Source organism: Quercus suber, unplaced genomic scaffold (genome assembly GCF_002906115.3).
Source record: "Quercus suber isolate HL8 unplaced genomic scaffold, Cork oak 2.0 scaffold_27, whole genome shotgun sequence".
Taxonomy (NCBI): Eukaryota; Viridiplantae; Streptophyta; class Magnoliopsida; order Fagales; family Fagaceae; genus Quercus; species Quercus suber.
Genome location: NW_027069492.1, coordinates 1,648,259 through 1,674,569, shown reverse-complemented (window position 1 = coordinate 1,674,569; position 26,311 = coordinate 1,648,259). Strand labels below are relative to the sequence as shown.

The window sequence follows — 26,311 nt, the reverse complement described above, 5'->3', positions numbered from 1 at the left end:
TGTATGCTTGTTTTCACTTTTGGACTAATGATGTCATGATCTCTATTGCTTTGAAAAACAATGGAGAGACTTGGTATCCGTTTGGATACACTTATTTTACGTCCACGTCCACGTTTCCTACCTTTTTTCTTTTTTCTTTTTTCTTTTTTTTTCAACCACATGTTTTGACTTTTCTTCCATGAACAGTGCACTCGTGCACTATTCATGAGTCCTACAAACTTCACTTTTCAGCAATTTTTTCATTAAAAATTGGTCTCATGGCACTATTCACACATTTAAAAATTATTTTATTACAGTGTTTTCAATTTTCATTTTCAGCAAAATAAATTCTATTCAAACGGACCCTTGTTTTTAAGAGAGAGAGAGAGAGAATCTTTCATTATTAACCAAACATGCACCATTTTCTAGAAAAACTTAATAAATATGAAATATATTTTCTTTAAACTTGTTATGTAAATATTGTATTAAAGGAGTTGTTAGAATTTGGTATTAGCGAACATTACCTTTGGCTAGTCCCACCTAATATGATTATAGGTTACATGGGAGTGGGTTACAAAAGGGTGGAGCCTCCCTCATATGTAAACTCATGAAAAATATAATATATACTTCCTCTCCATCATTCTAGCTCTCAGGTCTTTGGTTCTATACTATGGCTCTTACGCTTTAGATAACCACCATGAACAACAGTTGTTCAAGCTACGGAGGCATAACTTACAACGTGGAACAAGAGAATACATGATCCTATAGATGTATGTACTCTATTTTCTAACATAGGTATCAAAGTTACGTATGCTTGTTTTCACTTTTGGATTAATAATGTCATGATCTCTATTGCTTTGAAAAACAAAATACAATATTCTTGATAAAATTAAAAATTTTGGTAATTTTTAATTTTTTGGATTTTTACTTCAGCTATCAAAGTCTGATTTGTTTGTTTCCGTTTTGATTTCCTTATTCTTATTTATTCGTGATATATTGGCTATTGTTTGATTGGGAAAACATCAAAAATCTGTTTTTGATATTTGATTTGTTACGACTTCAAAATTTTATTCATAAGGGCTAGGACCATATGTTTGTCATCGGTGCTGTATGGTTCTACAATGTGGTAGTAATAATAATTTTAAGGAACAAAGCTTGATTATTGTCATCATGTCATACAAAGAAAAAAAAGAAGGGGGGGGGGGGGGGGGGGGGTTGTTTTNATGCCATGTGTCAACAATGAATGAAAAAAAAATGTCCTTGAATGTGCATTATTATATACTAGCTTGTAATCTTAAATATTATACATAAATCTTACTCATATATATATATATATATATAAAATAAAAGCTGGATTCTGAAAAAATGATGGATACATGTGTCCCTTCCTATAACAATGACAAGTGTGAAAACATCTAATAATTATCAAACTCAATTATAACTCACCAAAATGCCATGTGTCAACAATGAATGAAAAAAAAATGTCCTTGAATGTGCATTATTATATACTAGCTTGTAATCTTAAATATTATACATAAATCTTACTCATATATATATATATATATATAAAATAAAAGCTGGATTCTGAAAAAATGATGGATATATGTGTCCCTTCCTATAACAATGACAAGTGTGAAAACATCTAATAATTATCAAACTCAATTATAACTCACCAAAATGCCATGTGTCAACAATGAATGAAAAAAAAATGTCCTTGAATGTGCATTATTATATACTAGCTTGTAATCTTAAATATTATACATAAATCTTACTCATATATATATATATATATATAAAATAAAAGCTGGATTCTGAAAAAATGATGGATATATGTGTCCCTTCCTATAACAATGACAAGTGTGAAAACATCTAATAATTATCAAACTCAATTATAACTCACCAAAATGCCATGTGTCAACAATGAATGAAAAAAAAAAATGTTCTTGAATGTGCATTATTATATACTAGCTTGTAATCTCATCCATATACACGGATACACTTAAAGATATACAATAAGATACATAATATAATTCTTATATATATAATTTAAATGCTATTGATAGTCATTTTTATATTTTATTAACTCTTTAAAAAATGTTGTAAGTATATTATTAGGTATAAATGTAAATTGTCCTTTCTTTTTTTTTTTTTTTATTATTGTGAAGCACTTTTTTTTTTTTTTTTACAATTCATTTATTCTAGACCCCTTGGTTTTTGTACTTAATAACTCACTTGGATAAATATTTATAATGTGGTCTCACATTTGATTCTAAAATTAAAAAATAAAACTCTTTAAAAATAAATAATTTAGGACACATGGCGCAAAATTAGAACTCCAATTTGGAATTCTAATTTGAGTTTCTCTCATCTTTACCTATTATTATTATTATTATTATTATTATTATTATATAATATAGATTATAAAGGGGTAATTACACTCTTCTCCCTTAAGATTTGAAAAAATAACACTCTACATCAAAGTTAAGGCAAAAAACATTTTCCCCCCTTTGACATCTAATTGACCAAACGATGTTAAATTCATGTTTAAAATGTTGTGTATTAACCTAGGTTTCCAAAATTATCTTATTTCATAATTAAAATTCATTTTTTAAAAATTTTTAATTATTAAAGTGTATTTTCAATATTAAGTGTGAATTTTGCTTAGTATTTTTTTTTTTTTCTTTTTCAATAGCTTATGGAAAGATTTGCCATTGCAAGTGTTTTGGTACTTGATAAATTTTAAAATTTTATTTTAAATTTATTATTTATTTTTTACTAACTATTGTTAAGCTTTTGTAAAGAGATTCTTATAAAAATTTAGAATAATTCATTACAAATATAAACAAAAGGGAGAATGTTAATTTCTTCAAATCTCAAGAGAGAGAATTGTTTTATGCTTCAAGTTTGGGGTGGAATGTTATTCTCCCAGACCTCAAGGAATGGGAGTGCAATTACCCCTATTATAAAAGTTGTATCTTTAAAATTGGTAAATACACAAAATGGTGACACATGTCCTTTTGCCAAAACCTATAACAATAACATGTGTGAAAGCATTTAATAATTATCAGACTTAATTTTATACAACACACCTTTAATGTGATGGTTATTCCACAAATATAAATACTTGTGGGATGTAGGAGTGCAAGAACCGGGTTCAAGTTTTCAAGAATGAGCTTCACACCAATCGGTTCTGATAATAATTTAATGGGTTTTTAGAGAATTTTAATTTAATGGGTTTGCTTCTGATAATAGCTCCTTATTATCAAACTAAGACACCAATCGGTTCTTGGTATAGGCAGAGATTGAATCTCAAATTTCTTATTCAACCACTAAAAATTTTATCAATTAAGTTAAATGCAACTCATAATTTTTTTTTACCTTAGTTTAACGGTTTTACAAAGTGGGTAGTATTTTCTATGACATGCAGAAGCAATACCATTAACGGTTCCACCTATCTTATAGTTTGCCTTTGCACTCAATTGGTCCTAAATCCAATTGCCGACCATAATATAGTCCTCTTGGGACTTGCCTTTGCATGTGAAGTTGAAAACCACAGATATGGAGTACTTGGGCATAGAGAACATGGCCAATGTTGATCAGAAGCAAGAGAAGATAGGGGATGAAATGAAAATCATGACGAAGAAGAAGAAGATTGGAGGAATCAAAACATTGCCATTCATATTTGGTATGTTCGCAAATTCTTGTTCTAGTCGTACAACTAGTGTCTTCCTAATGTTGTCTTTTGTCTGGGATTAATAATATTTTCAAGGAACTCCCTCAGCCAGGGAGATATCCAAATAGAGCTCTTTTTTTTTTAAGAAATAATTACAACATACTACTAACCCTGTAGCTCAAACATGTTCTCTCCTAAACCCCCAAGCACTTTATACATGAAGAGGTGTCAATTCAGCTACAAGGCTTTTGGCCAAATAAAGCTTCTTGGTTCTTCCTTTCAAGGGGAAAATGGACTTTTGCCCTTATTTTTTAAAATACTAAGTACAATATTCTTGTTTTTAAACAATTAAGCACCGTGCTCCTCTTTTGGAACTCGATTTTTCAAAACTGAAACACGGAGCTATATAGTTTTAGAACAGGGACAATTTGCTAGATATTTTAAAAAATAAGAGCAAAAGCCTATTTTTCCCTTCTTTTCAAATCAAAACACCATTTTATTCTTATTCTACTATCTCAATAAGTACATATGAGCTAAGTAAAAATAATGATTAAATGGTTTTATGTTTTTAGAACAATTGGTAATTTCATTATGTTATTGCCATACATCTCAGTTTAGATGATCCTAATATAGTCACTATCGAGTATTGCAACATTATCACTATATATGATAAAGATTCTTGAATAGCACCCATTAACCTATTTTAGGGTAGTAATTATTATACACCCTCGATTACACACACTTGAATTGCATTGACATCATGACTTATCATGACTCAAAGTCACGATTTTAAATTCATTTCAACTTTCAAGTGTGGGCGTCAGAATATATATAATAAAGTGTGTTCTAGTACTATTTTTCATATTCTTATTGGTAAATATTTTGGAGTTAAAAATGCACAAATTTGATCCAAATGCAATTAAGCCGCCTTAATACTATACATTAGTGCTGGTCCCAATATTTCACTAAACTAAACTCCCAATCTAGAATTGTGTTTTTTTATTTTTTGGGCTGTCCCCTATCTTTGAATAAACAAAATCAAAAGAAAGTTGGACCACTAGAAGTGGAATGCTGTGTGGAAAAGGTTTGACCCACCTTTCCAGTGAAAAGAAGAAGGAATTTCTATTTTTCCATTTGGAAAATCAAAGACTAGCCATAGAAATTTATTCTTCTTTTATTTTATTTATTTTTTAATGCTGAGTGCAATAGAAAATTACTCATTCAAAGCTTGCATTAGCTTTTTTCTAATTATTAACGGCCCTTCATGTGGCCCACATTGTTTGGAATGGGAACGTTGTCGGAATGTTCACGGGTCTGCTTATATTTTGTTTTGTTATTTTAACTTTGGTATCGAAAAAAAACTTCTTCATTCCTTTTGTGGAGCATTTAGTGACTTCTTATGTAATGTTTTCTTCTTCTTAATACAACTGTCGTAGTTTACATCAAAAAAATAAATAAATAAATTGATTAACTTATTTATAAAAAATAAAAAAAAGATAAATTAACCTCAATAATGAGTCAAGAACCTTGCAGCTTAATTGACACTTCCTTATGCATAAAAAAAATACTAAAATATTTACGACCTTACTCCATTTTTTCATGTTTTACTATAGTCATTATTTTTTAAGGAGAATATTAAAGTAACTAATAATTTTACCACAATGCGATGGACAAATCAAATTTCATAAATTTTCACAATCTATTGAGAAGGTAAATCCTTCTCAAAAAAAAAAAATATATATATATATATATATATTGAGAGGGTAAATTATGATTAATGTAACATCACTTACAATGAGACCACGGCCACAATTAATATCACTTTATTGTTCTTCAATCAAAATTTGTCACCTTAACAAATATGAAAAATTTTATGTCATTAGAATTATCAATTTTATAATAAATAAATATTTTATTTTTTTATGATTTATGACACATCATTTTGAAAAAAAAAATTAAAAATTGTAATATTTATGGCATAGCATGTACTCTTAATATAAATTATCACTTTTCTTAAAAGCTTTGTGCCACAATATGTATTGACACATAAGTATGCCTAAATCTTCTCAAAAAAAAAAAAAACATAAGTATGCCTAAATTTCTCCTGCTATTTTGATGATAATTATATTCACGAGCCAAGTACATTAACAATTGCCCCCCATGTTTCCCACCAAATGAAATATGTGACAGATTCGCAGCAACTGGTGAGTGTGTTGGACGCTTGTACAAGGCTTAAAAGCTTTGTGCCACAATATATATTGACACATACGTATGCCTAAATTCCACATGCTATTTTAATGATAATTATAAATTCATGAGACAAGTGTACTGACTATTGTCCCCCTCTGTTTCCCAGCAAACGAAATATGCGACAGATTTGCAGCAACTGGTTTCCATTCCAACATGATAACGTACCTAACAAAAGAGCTTAACATGCCGCTCGTACAAGCCTCCAACACACTCACCATCTTCAGTGGAACTGCCAATTTCATGCCATTGTTTGGTGCTTTAATTGCTGACTCCTTTGCCGGGCGGTTTTGGACCATCGTGGCTGGTTCTATTATCTATGAACTGGTAAAAACAACAATACCATGCTTTACAAGTCTAAAGGGAAGCTACAAATTAACTACACATTAGTGTTGTAAAAAACTGTTTTTAACTATAGATCCTATACATCATGAGAGTTCATGCTACGTACCTTAGCTAATCAAAATAATGAAAACTATGAGAAAATCTTTTGGCCCATAATGAGATAAATTATATCTATATATATCTAAAGGTTTAAGCGTAACATTTATTATTGCTAATGTAGTATTTGAGGCTAGGTTGAAGGGTCCAGTTCCTTTTCTAGTTAGAGAATCATGTATCATTTTCATCAATTTCAATAGATAGAGATAATTTTCGAGAATCGTTTCTCAAAAAAAAAAAAAATCCTTTCTTTTTGCTTTTGTATAAAAAGTATTACATGCTAGTGGTATTTCTGGTATGCTTTTTTTGTGGTGTACTAACTTTCTCTACCTGGTATCAAATTCAACTGGAATAAAACCTTCAATAGGCACATAGAAATAGAATCACAGGATGCATAGTAATTTAGTTAAAAATATTAATGAAATAAAAAATTTGATTGATGTTACTTTAACAATAAAACACTTACATCATATTGGAATATATTACTTATCACAGATTATGGTTCAACATCACCTTATTATAATTATTATTAATTTTTTGAGTTATGTTTGCTAATTACAGCTCAACATTCAGTCATTCAGGTCTACTTTTGGTCCATTTCCGTCCAATACGGTCCACTTTGGTTTATTTCGGTCCATTTGGTTTGATTCAGTCTGATTTGGTCTACTTAGGTCTATTTGGTCCACTTCTCCACAATTTGGTCCATTTCGGTTCATTTCAGTCCACTTCAGTCCATTTCGATCTACTTCTGTCCATCTAGTCCACCTTAATCCACTTTGGTGTACTTACTTAAGAATGAGAAAAGACATGTTTGAGTTGAGACTACTATCAATTATTTTAATAATATTAATTGTAATTATATGATAAGTTTTGATTACTATGATAATCTCCTTAAGAGAATGAAAATTTGAGTAATAAATTTAAAACTTAAAAATTTTAATTGTACCAAAAGAAATTAGAAAAATATAATGCATAATAACAATAGTTTGAAGAATAATATCAATCGAAAATACCAAAAATGATAAACTTATATATTTGTCAAAATAGAGAGATGGTAATTACTTTTAGAAATTGTTTAATTTTTAGGAAGATCATTGTTTCTTAATACATTTAGATGCAATCATCTTCCAACAAAGACAATAATAATAATAATAATAATAATAATATTGTTACTCCTGGGCTGGCTAGGATTTTTTTTTTTTTAGTTTTGCTTTTGTTAAGTTTTTATGTTGGGTATTTGCTAGTAGAGCTGGGGTGATTGGAGGAAAGGGGGGACTATGGTTTTCGAAGAGGGGGGCCAACTCCAGAATTGAAAGATATAGCCATTAATTTTTTTCCGTCCCTGTCCCCACGCATTGCGAGTTTGCGACTAATTAGCTTAAAAAATTTGCATGAATGCATTACTGATCATTTAGTTTCATTTGACCATTTTTAAGCCCACCCTTATTCACATGACAGAGTCTAAGAACACAACAATATTTTCACAAAAAAACCTGTTTTTTTTAGTTAACGTGGATCGAATGTAATCATATTTTATTTTATTCTAACAACAATTTTTAGTGTTTCTTATGAGCATATATTTGGCTTGTGAAAATTTAGAATGTTTATCAATTTCTCATTCTTCATCTTGCAGGGATTGATTAGCGTCACGATATCAGCAATTCAGCCAACGCTCCAGCCTCCACCGTGCCCAACTCAAATGAACTGCAAGGAAGCCTCAGCCTTGCAGCTTTGGGTCTTCTACATCTCTCTGCTACTTACATCTCTTGGCTCAGGTGGCATTAGGCCTTGTGTTGTTACCTTTGCTGCAGACCAATTTGACATGACCAAATCAGGCGTAGCAGCTAGAAGTTGGAATTTGTTCAATTGGTACTACTTTAGCATGGGAATGGCAACACTAACTGCCCTGACTATTGTGGTTTACATCCAAGATAATGTGGGTTGGGGCTGGGGTCTAGGAGTTCCAACCATAGCCATGGCCTTGTCAATTGTAGCCTTTCTGGTGGGTTCGCCTCTTTACAATAGAATCAAACCTCAGGGTAGTCCCTTGGTTAGATTGGCTCAAGTAATTGCTGCAGCTGTGAAGAAGAGGAAAGAAGTAGTACCAGAAGACCCTGCTCTCTTGTATGAAAATAGAGAGCTCGATGCTGCTATTTCTTTGCATGGAAGGCTTCTACACACAAATCAATTCAAGTAAGTAATTTAAAACATTCTTTAAGTATAATGTAGAATGTCATTGCAGATGCAAAAGATAGAGTGAAGCACATATAATTTGGGATACATACTTCACAAATGCTCATTGCTAATATCGTGTGTTCAATAAGTACAAATGTTAGTGAATATGATTCACTTTACTTCTTAATAAATGGTGCCCAATATGTGGAATTTTTAACTGTTTAAATGGGAGGTAGAGAGGTAGACAAGTTTCAACTTTGGATCACTTGCTTTGTTACCATGATAAAAATTAATTGTTGTCCCAAAATTTTAAGATGTTAGGAAGTGTTGAATTTAATTAATTAACCATTATTCAAGCTAGTATTCATTGAATGGTTAGCTGAGTGAGTCTTGTGTATATGATTGCAGGTGGTTTGATAAAGCTGCAATAGTAACAGATAGCAATGCAACAGATTCAAAGCCACCAAATTTATGGAGGCTTGCCACTGTACATCGAGTAGAGGAATTAAAATGCATTATCCGAATGTTTCCTATATGGGCAGCTGGAATTTTATTTTTTGCCTCATCTTCTCACTTGCTTAGCTTCACCATTCTACAAGCTGGCACTATGAATCGTCACCTGTCTCACTCCTTTCAAATTCCTCCAGCCTCCTTGTCTATCTTTAGCACCATAACCATGCTCATTAGCCTTGTTCTGTATGAACGTCTCCTTGTACCCTTTGCTCGTCAATTCACAGGATATCCATCAGGCATCACATGCCTTCAAAGAATGGGAGTAGGCTATGTGGTTAACATTCTTGCTACAATTGTTGCATCATTTGTTGAAATCAAAAGAAAAGCAGTGGCTTCTGATCACAACTTATTGGATGATCCAAATGCAATTATTCCTATTACTGTTTTTTGGTTGGCACCTCAGTTTTGCCTAAAAGGGGTAGCTGAAGTATTCATGTCTGTGGGGCACATGGAATTTCTTTACGATCAATCACCTGAAAGCATGAGAAGTACTGCTATAGCACTGTATTGGATAGCAACAGCAATGGGAGACTATGTAGGCACACTGATCGTATCACTGGTTCATAAGTATTCAGGCATGAAAAGCAACTGGCTTCCTGATAGGAACCTCAATAGGGGAAGATTGGAATACTACTACTGGCTTGTTAGTGGCATCCAAGTAATAAATCTCGTATATTATGTGATATGTAGTTGGCGTTATACTTATAAGCCATTGGAAGAGGTTAGTGAAACTTGCAAGAAGGAAGTTGAAGAAGTAGCTGGAAATAAAATCCCCTCTATGATCTTAGATGGTAGGAATGGACATGGAGAGGTGGAGCTTGGCCTTGGAAGAAATGAGACAGCTTAGGATTGTTGATAAGGAATATGACTCTACACTAGAGTATCATAAAGAGGTTTTTTTTTTTTTTAAATTTAAATTTTCTGATTATTCAGTTTTTTGATCCTGCAGTTTAAGGGAATAAGCAGACTAGTTTGCACTTTCAGCCTAGTAATAATACTGTGCAAGCCGACTTCATTAGAACTCCAAAACCCAGGACGAAATGGGTAATTACCCATAATTAACTAACTATATAGTTAGTTGGCCCGGTTTGAAACAATATCACTTAGTAACACCTCGAGTCTCTGAGACTCGAATTTTGCGCTCAGACCTCGACTTTTTGAGGCTCGGTTTTCGTGGTTTGACGTGGCGTGATGCCACGTGGCATGCACATAAAACTCGACTTTTTAAAACTCGAGGTCCACGTAGACGCCACCTGGCGTTGACGTGGTCGTCCACGTGGTAAGTAACGCCACCTGGCTCTGATCTGTCGGTCTACATGGAACTCGACTCTTTGAAAGTCAAGTTTTAATAGGCATTTTCAAATTAAATGCCTCTCTCACAGTCACTCTCCACTCTCCACTCTCACTGACCTCTCTCGTCTTCTCTCACTCACTCTCTCTCAGTCGCACACCTCACCTCACCTCAGCGTCTCTCTCTCTCTCGCTCACTCATCGCCTTCTCTCCCTCACGTCTTCGCTGCTTTTGCTACTGAGTGGGCGAGTGCACTCTGAGCCGACTCAGGACAAGCAAGCTCTCCTTGCTTTTCTTAACCAGACCCCACACGCGAACCGCGTACAATGGAAGTCGACTGACTCAGCCTGCAACTGGGTCGGAGTCGAGTGCGAATCGTAGCTGATCAGTCCTCTGTTCGTTTACCAGGGGTTGGGTTAGTGGGTCCGATTCCACCCAACACACTCGGCCGGCTGAGTCAACTCCGAGTTCTGAGTCTCCGTGCAAACCTCTCTCCGGCGAGATCCCCTCAGATTTCTCCAAGTTCTGAGGTAATACCACCTACACCCTTGTATTGTTTTTGTTTTATTTTATTTTTAAGTTCATGACCTCCTCCCCTCAGCTTCGTGTACTCTGTTCGTTTTGTTTCACTTATAAGTTCTTTTTCTTCTTGTTGTACTGTCATTCTTCAAATTACTTAAAGAACTTGCTGAAAAAGTATATAGGAGTATGGTTTTGTTTTTATTTTTTTTAATGGCTTTTTTGTGGTTCTGCTTTGCTAATTTGGTCCTGCTCTTTGAGTTTTGATCTGGGTTTCTTGAATTTTTTTGGGTTTTATTTATTTTGGTTGTTTTGTTGGTAATTTATGTGTAATTTGCCTTTTAAGTTTCTGGGGTTTGACAATTTGGTGTAAATGTTATATCAGTTGTGTTGTGTCAGTGCACTGATATGGGATTTATTTTGGTTGCTGAGAGGCTGGAGGAAGAGAATCAAAAGAGATGTTTAAATTTTTACTTTTACTTGAAGGAAATTATGTAAAATCATATTCATGAAGTGGGCATAATATTTAATCATCTACTGGAAGAAAATATATGGTATGAATAGCGTAAAGATTATTTTGTAATATCTCTTAATCAAATGGCTAAGGAATGAAAATCAATTTGCTCAAGTATTATTGATGTTGAGAATGAGGACAAGATAGCAAGTTCCTTGATCGGTTGAAGTTGCAAGGTGTGGAGTTAGTTATGTAACAATTGTACCAAAGGCCATAAGCTTTCAAAGGACATCAACAAAGTTGTTGAGAATATTGTTTTTTCATGATAAAATAGCTTCTATATTTCATAACGGAGGAGCACATTTTGAAAAATTCATGATAAATTCATGGGAATTGTCCTCTAAAGGATTTTTACCCTAAGTTCGCATGCTCAGTTGACAAAAAATGCATTAATTATTTCACTCTTGGATAGCCTGTTGGATAGGGAGGGTTGGAGTTGGGAGTGTGAGATTCCCCAATGGTTTTCATGATTGGGAATGGAGCCTGTGAATTCTTTCCTATATCTTTTATACTAGGGGTGTGACAAATGAGATGAAGATTGGAAGGGAGTGATGCTTTTGATGTTTACTATTAATATGAGGCTATCCAAGGTGCCACTACTAATTCTTTTCCTTGGAAAAGTATTTGGTGTGTTAAGGCCCAAAGAGGGTTTTACCAATAATTAATTAAAATTAACAAACAAAACAAAACAGAAAGGCCCCAAAAAGGGTCTCATTGTTTGATAGGACAGCAGCTTAAGAGTTTTTACGTGTGATAATCTTATCAATAGAGGTTTCTTGTCAGCTGGTTGGTGTTGCATGTGTTGGTGTGATGGGGAGACAATGGATCATTTGTTGATCCATTGTGATGTTGCATATGTTTTATGAAGCAGAGTCTTTCGAACTTTTGGGATTGGGTAGTTACGAAGGAGGGTTGAAGATCTTTTATTTGAGCGGAGGAATTGGTTTGGGAAGCATTCATCATAGGTTTGGAACCTTGACCTTTATGTGTGATGTAGCGGTTGTGGACAGAGTGAAATAGTTGCATTTTTGAAGATACAGAAAGATTAAAGGCTCTATGGGAGTCAACGTTGTTCTGTGGTCTCGGGTGTGGGGTCTTACAAATAGCAATTCCCTTTTAAAGTTGAAAGAATCTTTAGACTTCTGTGCATAATTCAATTGTTATCATTTCAGTTTACTTTGTGTTCATCATTGCGAGCATGAAGTAATATATTTTTTCAATAAAATCCCATTACTTATCGTTTATAAAAAATAAAATAAAACACAACTAGAATACTATTTTGCTTGGAAGTAAGTAGCAAATAGACCTCTCTCCAAAAAAAAAAAAAAAAGTAGCAAAATAGACACATGAATAGAAGTAGACGGGCTGTTATGCCTATCTAATGTTTTGATGAGAACATTTGGTTATGCACAATGCACAAGCTCCTATTTCTACAGAGTTTGCCAGGCTGGTTAGTATATAGAATGACCATCTTGTGGATTAACCGGGCATATCTTCACCTTAATGATTATTCTTAAAGATCTTTCTATTTATCATGATTATGAGAAGTTAATCTCAAAAGTTTTTTTTCCTGAAGAATCCGAAAGTATTGCATTCATCTAAGTCGAGAAAGACATCAGAGGATACCTTAAAAGCCCATCCAGGGTAGAAGAAGTTTTCAGCATCAAAAGACATGTCAAGATTTCTCCTTCCCCCAATAATCTCTAAAAGAAGCATTCCATAACTATAAACATCAGCCTTTACAGTTATAGGGCGGTTACTAACCCACTCTGGAGCTAAATAGCCTCTTGTTCCTCTGACCATAGTGACGACTTGTGAGAGCTCTCTTCCCATTAACTTAGCTAGTCCAAAATCAGAGACTTTAGGACAGAAATTTTCATCAACAAAATATTTTCTAGCTTTACCGCCCACAACATGATCTTCGTCTTCATCTTCCTCCTCTAAATGTGTCTCTTGAAGATGGAGGGTTTCACCAATATGCCAACATGATCTTGAAATGGGAGCATATAACCTCCCATTGAAGAATTCATTGTATACCTCCCATTGAAGAATCCATTGTATACCCACCCATTGTATACCCTCCCATTGTAGTGCATCCATCATCTAGGGTTGTAAATTGTAAAGACGTAGTTGTTTCTTGCACCACCTCATTATCAACTTCTGCACTTGCCTCCAAACTTATGTACAACTCAGCAGCATTTACTTGGGGCATTTTCTGTATCCTATTAAATATCATCTTTACATGTTTGTCTTCTTTGATCGCCATATACCCGTAATTTATCCGTTCATGAAGGACTTCTTGTGGGTAACGATAAATAATCTTGATATCATACCAAGCACGATTCAAATTCAATTCGCTCATGATTTTGCTCTTCAAATCATTCAACGTCTTCAACTTACGACGTACCATCATGTAGTAGCATTGGATACCAGGCCCTCTAAACGGGATTCCGTCAATCTCATCAGGATTATCAGGGGTCCACCGAAGTATACATTTATATCAATATTCTTCAAAGATTGTGAACCTATTAAAGAGTCAAGTATAGTATGTTAGTGACATATTTTATCTCTTTCATTTAACATCAATTACAAAACTTTTTATATCTACTCAAAATACAAAAATTACAACTTCTCACGCCACAATTGCATACACTCACCCCACATCACATACAATTCTACTGGCGCAATCATTATCATTTCGTACTCAAACAATGAAAAAACTAAAGACAAAACTCACCCCTATTACAAAATTTTAACTAAGCTCTAACAAAAATATAAATAAAAATATCAAACCAAACAACAAAAGTAATGAGGATGTGCAAATGAATGAGTGCAATTATGTAACATCATTATTCCATATATAATTTCAATTTTTAGGTATATTAGAGTCTAATTCTAATTGGGTCCAAGAAAAATACAACTCTAGCCCCCTCCATCAAATCTGCCCAAATGAACAAGTTAATGATTATTTAGTTGTTAAAGAAATGTAATATTTTTTTTTTTACTTATTAGAAATAGGACATGAAAGTTGCATTATGTCCATTTTCCTTTGATCAACTTAATAATTATTTAAAATATATCATTATTACTAATATTTTTTACTTTATTTTTCACATAAAGTAAAATCTTATGATTATCGATTGATTCTATGATTTACTCTATGAGGACCTCTTATAGGTCCTGTTTAGGATCTCAATTTTAATAACCTTGGTTTTACTTGTAAATTACAAATATCTACTAGAAACAAATTCATATAGATAATGTTTAATAGATCATGTTTAGGATCTCAATTCTAATTTATTCATAAATGTTTTTTTAATTATAAATATCTACTAGAAAGGTATTCATATAGCTATGAAAACATTTGAAAAAGATCCAAACAAAAAAAAAATAATTGACCAATTAATTGAATCTTAGAGGGATATTTTTTTGTCTTTAAAGTATTAAAATGGATATTTGGATAAATTTTTTTAGTAAATTAGTAATAAACAAAACATATTATAACGTTTGACATAGCAAATATTATTTTTAATAATTTCATTGCTAGATTAGTTGTTATTATAACGTTTGACTAAAATAAACAAATAATTATACTATTTATAAAAAGTATTGAATTTTAGTTAAGTTAAAATATTTTTGTATTAATGAAATAACATAGAGCAGAGGGGTTCATTAGACATTACCAAAAAAAAAAAAAAATCAATTATACATTTAAAGTGCTACATATAATATATATATATATATATATATATATATATATATATATTTAACTGGTTACTACGAACAAATATTTTTATTACGAAATGTCATGACAAATTCAATACAAGCAAAACTTTCTAAAACAGTTATACATATATTAAACAACCAACAAGAGAGTGAGAGACCCTTACCTGACATGAGGATGTGCAAATGCACTACTGGATTGTATGAGAGTGAGAGGGAGACTACAATGATCAGTTTGTATGAGAGTTAAGAGGGAAGTATTGTTCTGCTCTGTAGAATGAGTATGAGAGTTGAGAGAGGAGTAATGCAGAGTAAGAGAGGATGAGTTGAGAGAGAAGCAATTCTTGTTGGAGCTTCAGCCAAGTGACTAAAGAAGTCACGGGCTTAAGATGTCTTGGCAGAGAATAAAGCAAAAATGTGAATGTTCATGCCAGAGAATAAAGCAAAACTGTGAAGTAGTCTCCAGGCCAGCTAGTGTGCATATAAAAAGGGCTGAGGGCTGCCTGTCAGTGACATGACCGGATGGGACTGGACGTAACAGGGTGTACACAGATCTCGAGTTTCTGAGACTCGAGATCTACATGGCAGCCAGGTGGCATCCACACAGATCTCGAGTTTCTGAGACTCGAGATCTATGTGGATGCTACGTGGCTGCCATGTAGATCTCGAGTCTCAAAAACTCGAGATCTGTGTGGATGCCACCTGGCATCAGGCCACGTCAAACCATGAAAACGAGCCTTAGAGGGTCGAGGTATGACGCGGAATTCGAGTCTCTGACGCTCGAGATGTTACTAAATTAAATAGTTTCCAAACCGGGCCAACTAACTAGATAGTTAGAGAAAAAAAAATACTTACCTATTTCCTCCCAAAACCCAATTCAGTAATTCATTCACATAAATAATCAGCACCCAGTTATGGAAAAAACTTAACAAATATTTTTGTGGGCCTTTTTATTGCAAACATGGGTCGTATTTTAAGTCTTTAATACGTCACTAGTTAGAATTGGATTTGTGGGGAAATCAAACCTGAAAGTTATGTGGATGAGTCACTTGTTGGTCACTATAGTTGTTTTTCTCCTTATTATAAGATCAGGCCAGCTGGTAGTCAATAATTTTCAAGCAAGATATATATATATATATATATTTTGTGATATATCCACTTACTTGCTTTTTTGGTTATATATTCTTTATAATTTACAAAAATTTAGTAGAATCACCCAGTACCCAACAACCTTAACTTTTAATTAAAATTGAATTAATAATAAATTCCTTTCACGTCAATTGTATTAGTATATATAGAATTATAAAATAAAATAAAAACTTATTTATTTTAAATGAAAAGTGCAAGGATAAGAGTGAAAAAATAGTAGTTTAATGGTCACTTGTTGCACGGGCTACTTTTTGAGAGAGGCGGAGAGAAAAAGGCATGTTTGATTAAAATTTGAAAATTACTTTTTTTTTTTTTTGGGTTAGACCATGGAGAGACTTGTTTTTGAGAGAGAGAGAGAGAATCTTTCATTATTAACCAAACATGTACCATTTTCTAGAAAAACTTAATAGATATGAAATATATTTTCTTTAAAATTGTTATATAAATATTGTATTAAAGGATTTGTTAGAATTTGGATGGTATTAGTGGACATGAACTTTGGCTGGTCCGATTTAATATGATTATAGGTTAATGGGAGTGGGTTACAAAAGGGTATAGCATCCCTCATATGTACAACTCATGAAAAATAGAATATATTCTTCATCTCTATCATTCTCTCATGTCTTTGGGTTCTATTCTGACTTTTTAAGCTTTGGATATTGTGTGACTTGCTCTAGTAGCAAGTTTAGCAACTAGCAAGCACCACCGTAAACAACAATTGTTCAAGCTATGGAGGCATGACTTACAACGTGGAACAAGAGAATACATGATCCTATAGATGTATGTACTCTATTTTCTAACATTGGTATTAGAGCTATATATGCTTGTTTTCACTTTTAGATTAATGATGTCATGATCTCTATTGCTTTGAAAAACAAAATACAATATGCTTGATAAAATTAAAAATTTTGGATTTTTACTTCAACTAGCAAAGTCTGATTTGTTTGTTTGCGTTTTGATTTCCTTATTCTTATGTATACGTGATATATTGGCTATTGTTTGATTGGGAAAACAAAATCTGTTTTTGATATTTGATTTGTTATGACTACAAAATTATCTTCATAAGGGTTAGGACCATATGTATGTCATCTGTGCTGTATGGTTCTACAATGTTATCAAGTATACTGTTAAGATCTGAAAGAAACAATTTTTTTTTTTTATCATTAAGGTGGTAGGAATAATAATTCTATGGAACAAAGCTTGATTATTGTCATCATGTCATACAAGAAAGGGGGGGGGGGGGGGGGAGTGGTTTGTGTCTCTGTTATTATTCGTATGATTACATGATCTTAGAATTGATTGTTCATATATAAAATTCATGTACCTAGATTCAACCCAGTGGATGAAATATGCTGGAATCTATGATTAGTTGATGTGTCATTAAATATTATTTTAATGTAGTGGTTTTAAATCTCATTTTTATCCTTGCTCAAAAAAAAAAATCTCATTTTTATCAACTTTTATGTTAAAATAAAAATTGAAAAAGACTGAAAAATCTAAAAAGATTATGATGGATTTAGTGTACCAAACGTGGGTAAGTAGATTCTTCTATATATATTATAAAAGTTGGATTTTAAAAATATGTGGATACGCAAAATGGTGTTTCTTCCTATAACAATGACAAGTGTGAAAACATCTAATAATTATCAAACTTAATTATAACTCACCAAAATGCCATGTGTCAACAATAAATGTAAAAAAATGTCATTAAATGTGCATTATTATATATTATAAATGAGTAATTACACTCTTCTCCCTTGAGGTTTGAAAAAATGACACTCTACCCTATAGTTGAAGGGAAAAAACATTTCCCCCCTTTGACATCCAATTGACCAAAAGTTGTTAAATTAATATTAAAAATATTTTGTATTAACCTAGATTTCTAAAATTATCTTATTTCATAATTAAAATTCATTTTTTTAAAGTTTTAATTATTAAAGTGTATTTTAAATATTAAGCGTGAATTTTGCTTAGTATTTTTTTTTTTCTTTTTCAATAGCTTATGGAGAGATTTGTCATTGCAAGTGTTTTGATACTTGTTAATTTTAATATATATATATATATATATATATATATATATATATTTTTACTAACTATTGTTAATCTTTTGTAAAGAAATTCTTATAAAAATTTAGAATATTTCATTACAAATATAAACAAAAGGGGGAGTGTTAATTTCTTCAAACCTTAAGAGAGGGAAGTGTTTTTTTCTTCAAATTTGGGGTGGAGTGTTATTCTCTCAAATCTCAAGGAATAGGAGTATAATTACGCCTTACTATAAAAATTTGATCCCTAAATCTGGCGAATACACAAAATGGTGACAGGTGTCTTTTTGTCAAAACCTATAGCAATAACATGTGTGAAAGCCTTTAATAATTATCAAACTTAATTATATCTCACCAAAATGTCATGTGTCAACAATAAATGGAAATAAAAAAGTAAAGAGAGATGCTACATCTATAATAATTTTACAATATTTTTACAACAAATCACAGGTGGTTAGTTGTTATTGTTTCAAATTTGAATCTAACACTAAGATTACTTTTTTGCCCTAACAATAACAACTAGTAACAGCCTGCTACTTAGGATTTGTTGTAAAAATGTTGTAGACATATCATTTCTCAAAAGTAAATTCCACCATTTATAATAAATCTTTAAATTCTTCTATAAAAAAATAAATCATTAATTAATATTACTCTTTTAAAATCTAAATAATATTCCTTAAATATCCACTGTTACTTCCTTTCAATACTTCCTTTTTTTTTCCTTTTTTTTTTATTATTTAAGAGAATTTCAATTTATGGGATAAGCTTCTGATAATAATTCTTTATTATCATACTAAGACACCAATCAGTTTTTGGTATAGATGAAGATTGAACCCCAAATTTTTTATTCACAACCATTAAAAACTTAACCAGTTAAGCTAAATGCAACTCATATTTTTTACCTTAGTTTATGGGTTATAGATTATGGGTAGTATTTTCTATGACATGCAGAAGCAATACCATTAACGGTCCCACCTATCTTATAGTTTGCCTCTGCACTCAATTGGTCCTAAATCAAATCTAAATAATATTCCTTAAATATCCACTGTTACTTCCTTTCAATACTCCTTTTTTTTTTTCCTTTTTTTTTTTATTTAAGAGAATTTCAATTTATGGGATATGCTTCTGATAATACTTCTTTATTGTCATACTAAGACACCAATCAGTTTTTGGTGTAGACGAAGATTGAATCCCAAATTTTTTATTCACAACCATTAAAAACTTAACCAGTTAAGCTAAATGCAACTCATATTTTTTACCTTAGTTTATGGGTTATAGATTATGGGTAGTATTTTCTATGACATGCAGAAGCAATACCATTAACGGTCCCACCTATCTTATAGTTTGCCTCTGCACTCAATTGGTCCTAAATCCAATTGCCGACCATAAGATACAGTCCTCTTGGAACTTGCCTTTGCATGTGAAGGTGAAAACCATAGATGGAGTACTTGGACAAAGAGAACATGGCCAATGTTGATCAGAAGCAAGAGAAGTTTGGGGATGAAAGGAAAATCATGAGGAAGAAGAAGAAGAAGCTTGGAGGAATCAAAACAATGCCATTCATATTTGGTATGTTCGCAAATTCTTGTTCTAGTCTTACAATTAGTCTCTTCCTGTTGTTGTCTTTTGTCTGGGATTGACAAGATTTCAAGGAACTCTCTCAGCTAGGGAGATATCCAAATTGAGCTTCTTGGTTCTTCTTTTCAAATCAAAACACCATTTTATTCTTATGCTACTATCTCAATAAATACATATGAGCTAAGTTAAAATAATGATTAAATATTTTTATATTTTTAGAACAAATGATAATTTCATTATGTTATGTATCAGATCAGATGATCCTAATATAATTACTATCGACCATTGCAACACTATTACTATATATGGTAAAGATTCTTGAACAGCACCCATCAACTTATTTTAGGGTAGTAATTATTATACACACTTAAATTGCACTGACATTGTGACTTATTGAATGCATTTCAAATGTGTGAGTAAGAATGTATATAATAAAGTGTGTTCTAGTACTAATTTTCATATGCTAATTGGTAAATATTTTGGAGATAGATATGCACAACTTTGATCCAAATGCAATTAAGCCGCCTTAATACCATACATTAGTACTGGTCCCAGTATTTCACAAAACTAAACTCCCAATCTAGAATTGTGTTTTCTTTTCTTTTTTTGGCTGTCCCCTACCGTTGAATAAACAAAATCAAAAGAAAGTCGGACCACTAGAAGTGGAAAGCTGTGTGGAAAAGATTTGACCCACCTATCCAGCGAAAAGAAGATGAAGAAGGAATTTCTATTCTTCATTTTGGAAAATCAAAGACTAGCAATAGAAATTTATTCTTTTATTTTTATTTTTTTTTAATGCTGAGTGCAATAGAAAATTGTTCATTCAAAGCTTGCATTAGGTTTTTCTTTAATTAAGGCCCTTTGTTTGGCTCACATTGTTTAATGATAATTATAAATTCATGAGCCAAGTATACTAACTATTGTCCCCTCTGTTTCCCAGCAAATGAAATATGCGACAAATTTGCAGCAAATGGTTTCCATTCCAACATGATAACGTACCTAACAAAAGAGCTTAACATGCCGCTGGTACAAGCCTCCAACACAATCACCATCTACAATGCAACTTCCAATTTCATGCCATTGTTTGGTGCTTTAATTGCTGACTCCTTTGCCGGGCGGTTTTGGACCATCATGGCTGGTTCTATTATCTATGAACTGGTAAAAACAACAATACCATGCTTTACAAGTCTAAAGGGAAGCTACAAATTAACTATACACTAGTGTTATAAAAAACCTTTTTTAACTATGGATCCTATACATCATGAGAGTTCATGCTACGTACCTTAGCTAATCAGAATAATGAAAACTATGAGAAAATCTTTTGGCCCATTAATATATATATAGATATATAAAGCTTAAGCATAACATTTATTATTGTTATGCTTCTATTGAGTTACATCAACAATCATGTTATCATTTTCTTTCCATTATTTCTTAAAAATATATGTATGTAAATATTAATGTATGCAATAATGCATTATGTCTTTACTCATTCTCAAGACTAATTATAACTTATCAATCATGATATGACCTTCAATTTTCACTACCATGATTTTACACATTCTTGAACCTTTTTTTTTAAGAGAGTTTTAATCTATGACGCCCACTCCTGATAATAACTCTTTGTCATCAAACCAAAACATTAATCAGTTTTTGGTATATGTGGAGATTGAACTCCAGATCTTTTATTCAACCATCTGACATAATCCTAGAGTCTCACATTGGTTAAGTGTAAGCTTAACCATGTATTTATAAGCTCTTAGGCACTCCCCCACCCCCCCTCTTATAAGCCGATTTTCAAGGACAAGTTCTACCCATGGATTTGTAACATTTGGTATCAAAGCCAACCATCACCCCGATTAATCAAATGTAGCTCATTGAGTATGAGACTAAATGAGTTGCGGCTTTGTGGTGAAATCCTAGAAGGGGCGACCTAGAGGCTGGATTAAAATTACTGATAGCTGAATGGAGCCACCAAAAAGAGAAAGGGCTACCAACGGGTCAATGTCGCTAGAGTGAGCTATCATGGACATCAGCTGCAGAGCGTGATGGTATGTTGTGATTCTAATGTCCCACATTAGGTAAGTGTAAGCATAACCATGTATTTATAAGCTCTTGGGCACTCTCTCTCCTTGTCAGCCAATTTTCAAGGGTGAGTTCTACCCCTGGGTTTGTAAAATTTTACCAGTTGAGCTAACTAGAACCCACTACACATTCTTGAACCTAAATGTAGCTTATAATAAAAAATACATGTAATACAAACACACCTTGATAGAGACACCATTTATTTACTTTTAGTTTATACCCATTTGAAAAAATAAAAAAATAATAATAATAATAATTCGGATTCCACAATTGTATTCATATTCGTATGCTAATGTAGTATTCAAGGCCAGGTTGAAGGGTCCAATTTCTTTTCTAATTAGAGAGCCATATGTCATTTTCATCAATTTCAATAGATAGGGATAATAAAGCTCTTAACCAAAGAGTTTTTTTTTTCCCCCTTTCTTTTTGTTTTTGTATAAAAAGTATTACATATGCAAGTGGTATTTCTAGTATGCTTTTTTTGTGGTGTACCAACTTTCTCTACATGGTATCAAATTCAACTTGAATAAAACCTTCAACAAGCACAAAGAAATAGAATAACAAGATGCATAGTAATTTAGTTAAAAATATTAATGAAATAACAAATCTAATTGATGTTACTTTAACAATAAACCACTTCCATCATATTGGAATATATTACTTACAGCAGATTATGGTTCAACATCAGTTTATTATAATTATTACTAATTTTTTGAGTTATGTTTGCTAATTACAGCTCAACAATCAGTCATTTTGGTCTACTTTGATCCATTTCGGCCCAATACGGTCCACTTTGGTTCATTTCAATCAATTCGGTCCAGTTCAGTTCAATCCAATTTGGTCTACTTAGGTCTATTCCATCCACTTCTCTCCAATTTGGTCCATTTTGGTTTATTTTGATTCATTTCAGTCTACTTCGGTCCATTCTGATCCACTTCAGTCCATTTAGTCCGCCTCAATCCACTTTGGTGTACTTACTTAAGAATGAGAATAGACATATTTAGGTTGAAAAAACTATCAATTATTTGAATAGCATCAATTTTATATGATAATTTTTGATTATCATGATAATCTCCTTAAGAGAATGAAAATTTGAGTAATAAATTTGAAACTTAAAAATTTTAATTGTACCAAAAGAAATTATAAAAATATAATGCATAATAACAATAGTTAGAAGAACAATATCAATCAAAAACACCAAAAATGATAAAATTATATATTTGTAAAAATAGAGAGATGGTAATTATTTTTAGAAATTGTTTAATTTTTTGGGAGAATAAATTATTCATAATAAAATTTAAAGAATAAATTATACATTATATCACATATCAAAATAATTATATATTCTCAAGCAATGATGGACCCAGAATTTCAAGTTAGGGGGCCGGAGTATAAGCCAAAAAAAAAAAAAATCCAAATAGGAATCCATTTAGTATTAACAAACTATCAATCAAGATAAATATACAAAATCATTGTTTCTTAATACATTAAGATGCAATCATTTACCAACAAAATATATATATATATATATATACACAAAAATATTGTTTCTTAATACTGGGTTGGATAGGATTTTTTTTTTAAGTTTTTTTTTTTAAGTTTTTTTTTTGTTTTTTTTAAGTTTTTATGTTGGGTGGTTGCTAGTTTGGCTAGGCTGGTTGGAGTGGAGAGGGTGACCCAACTCCATAAATGCAAAATATAACCATTAAATTTTTTTCCATCCCTGTCCCCATGCATAGTGTGAGTCTGCAACTAGTTAGGGTCCGTTTGGATACAATTTATTTTGCTAAAAACTGAAAACACTGTAACAAAATAATTTTTAAATATGTAAATATTGTCGTGGAACTCGTGAATAATGCATGAATAGTGCACTGTCTCCTGCATAGTAAATCCACGTGCATGAACAATGCGGTTACTATTCATCTCAACGTTTATTTTGCCTACTATAGCGTGGGTCTCATCTGAGTTTTAAACGCAAACGCTGAAATCATCTCATGAACACGGATCCAAGCACTACCTTAGTTTAAAAATTTTGCATGACTGCATCGTTGATCATTTAGTTTTATTTGACCATTTTTATGCCCACCGTTATTCACATGACAAAGTCTAAGAACACAACATTTTCACCAAAAAAAAATTTATTTTTTACTTTTTAGTTAATGTGGATCGAGTGTAATCTTATTTTATTTTATTCTAACATCAATTGTTAGTGTTTCTTATGAGCACATATTTGGCTTGTGAAAATTTTGAATGTTTATCAATTTCTATTTCTTCATCTTGCAGGGATTGATTAGCATCACCATATCAGCAATTCAGCCAACGCTCCGGCCTCCACCGTGCCCAACTCAAATGAACTGCAAGGAAGCCTCAGCCTTGCAGCTTTGGGTCCTCTACTTCTCTCTGCTACTTACATCTCTTGGCTCAGGTGGCATTAGGCCTTGTGTTGTTACCCTTGCTGCTGACCAATTTGACATGACCAAATCAAGTGTAGCAGCTAGAAGTTGGAATTTGTTCAATTGGTACTACTTTAGCATGGGAATGGCAACACTAACTGCCCTGACTATTGTGGTTTACATCCAAGAACATGTGGGTTGGGGCTGGGGTCTCGGAGTTCCAACCATAGCCATGGCCTTGTCAATTATAGCCTTTTTGGTGGGTTCACCTTTTTACAATAGAATCAAACCTGCGGGTAGTCCCTTGGTTAGATTGACTCAAGTAATTGTTGCAGCAGTGAAGAAGAGGAAAGAAGTAGTACCAGAAGACCCTGCTCTCTTGTATGAAAATAGAGAGCTCGATGCTGCCATTTCTTTACATGGAAGGCTTCTACACACAAATCAATTCAAGTAAGCAATTTAAAACATTCTTTTAAGTATAATGTAGAATGTCACTGCAGATGCAAAGCATGTTTTGAGAGGTACTTCATGTCTTCATCTGATAGTGACTAATCTTATTCCATTATTTAAGATGCCTAAAAAAATAAAAAAGATAGAGTGAAGCACATATAATTTGGGATATGTACTTCATAAATGCTCATTACTAATGTAGTGTGTTCAATTGGTACATATGTAAGCGAATACAATTCACTTTATTTCCTCTTAATAAATGGGGCCCAACACGTGGGATTTATAACTGATTAAATGGGAGGCAGAGAAGTAGAGCAAAGACAGGTTTGAACTTAGGATCACTTGTTCTAATACCATGATAAATTACCTATTGTCCCAAAATTTTAAAATATTAGGAAATTTTGAATTTAACCATTATTCTAGCAAGCATAAATTGAATGGTTAAACTGAGTCTTGTGTATTTGATTGCAGGTGGTTTGATAAAGCTGCAGTAGTAACAGATAGCAATGCAACAGATTCAAAGCCACCAAATTTATGGAGGCTTATCACTGTACATCGAGTCGAGGAATTAAAATCCATTATCCGAATATTTCCTATATGGGCAGCCGGAATTGTACTTTTTGCCTCATCTTCACACCAGCTTAGCTTCACCATTCTACAAGCTCGCACTATGGATTGTCACTTGTCTCACTCCTTCCAAATTCCTCCAGCCTCGATGTCTATCTTTAGCAACATAACCATGCTCGTTGGGCTTGTTCTGTATGAACGTCTCTTTGTACCCTTTGCTCGTCGATTCACTAGAAATCCATCAGGCATCACATGCCTACAAAGAATGGGTGTAGGCTATGTGGTTAACATTCTCGTCACATTTGTTGCATCATTTGTTGAAATCAAGAGAAAAGCAGTGGCTGCTGATCACAACTTATTGAATGATCCAAAAGCAACTATTCCTATTAGTATTTTTTGGTTGGTACCTCAGTTTTGCCTCCATGGGTTGGCTGAAGTTTTCATTTCTGTGGGGAACACAGAATTTCTTTATGATCAATCACCTGAAAGCATGAGAAGTACAGCTGCAGCACTTTATTGGATAGCAGTATCAATGGGAGACTTTGCAGGCACACTGATAGTATCACTAGTTCGTAAGTATTCTGGCAACAAAAGCAACTGGCTGCCTGATAGGAACCTCAATAGGGGAAGATTGGAATACTATTACTGGCTTATTAGTGGCATCCAAGTAATCAATCTCTTATTTTATGTGATATGTAGTTGGTTTTATACTTATAAGCCATTGGAAGAGGTTAGTGAAATTTGTGAGGAAGTTGAAGAACTATCTGGAGATAAAATCTCCTCTATGATCTTAGATAGCAGGAATGGACATGGAGAGGTGGAGCCTGGAAGAAATGAGACAACTTAGGAATGTTTTTTGATACGGAATGACCATATTTTAATAATGTACCATAAAGCAGGGATTTTTTCTTTTAAAGTGCTTTGATCCTGCAATTTAATTTAAGTGAGAAAACAAATTTCCACTTTTTG

At 32.6% G+C, this 26,311-nt stretch overlaps 1 protein-coding gene across 1 annotated transcript; it reads left to right on the top strand.

Annotated features, from left to right (window-relative positions):
• Positions 1 to 486: 486 nt before the first annotated feature.
• On the top strand, positions 487 to 26,259 carry LOC111987725 (uncharacterized). Its single transcript, XM_065769141.1, has 9 exons — positions 487 to 749; positions 3,407 to 3,664; positions 6,009 to 6,226; positions 7,974 to 8,533; positions 8,924 to 9,872; positions 19,709 to 19,838; positions 20,788 to 21,005; positions 24,216 to 24,775; positions 25,247 to 26,259. Exons 2-9 carry the CDS (start codon positions 3,538 to 3,540, stop codon positions 26,187 to 26,189), a joined length of 3,705 nt encoding a protein of 1,234 aa, XP_065625213.1. The 5' UTR covers positions 487 to 749; positions 3,407 to 3,537; the 3' UTR covers positions 26,190 to 26,259.
• The last annotated feature ends 52 nt before the right edge of the window (positions 26,260 to 26,311 follow it).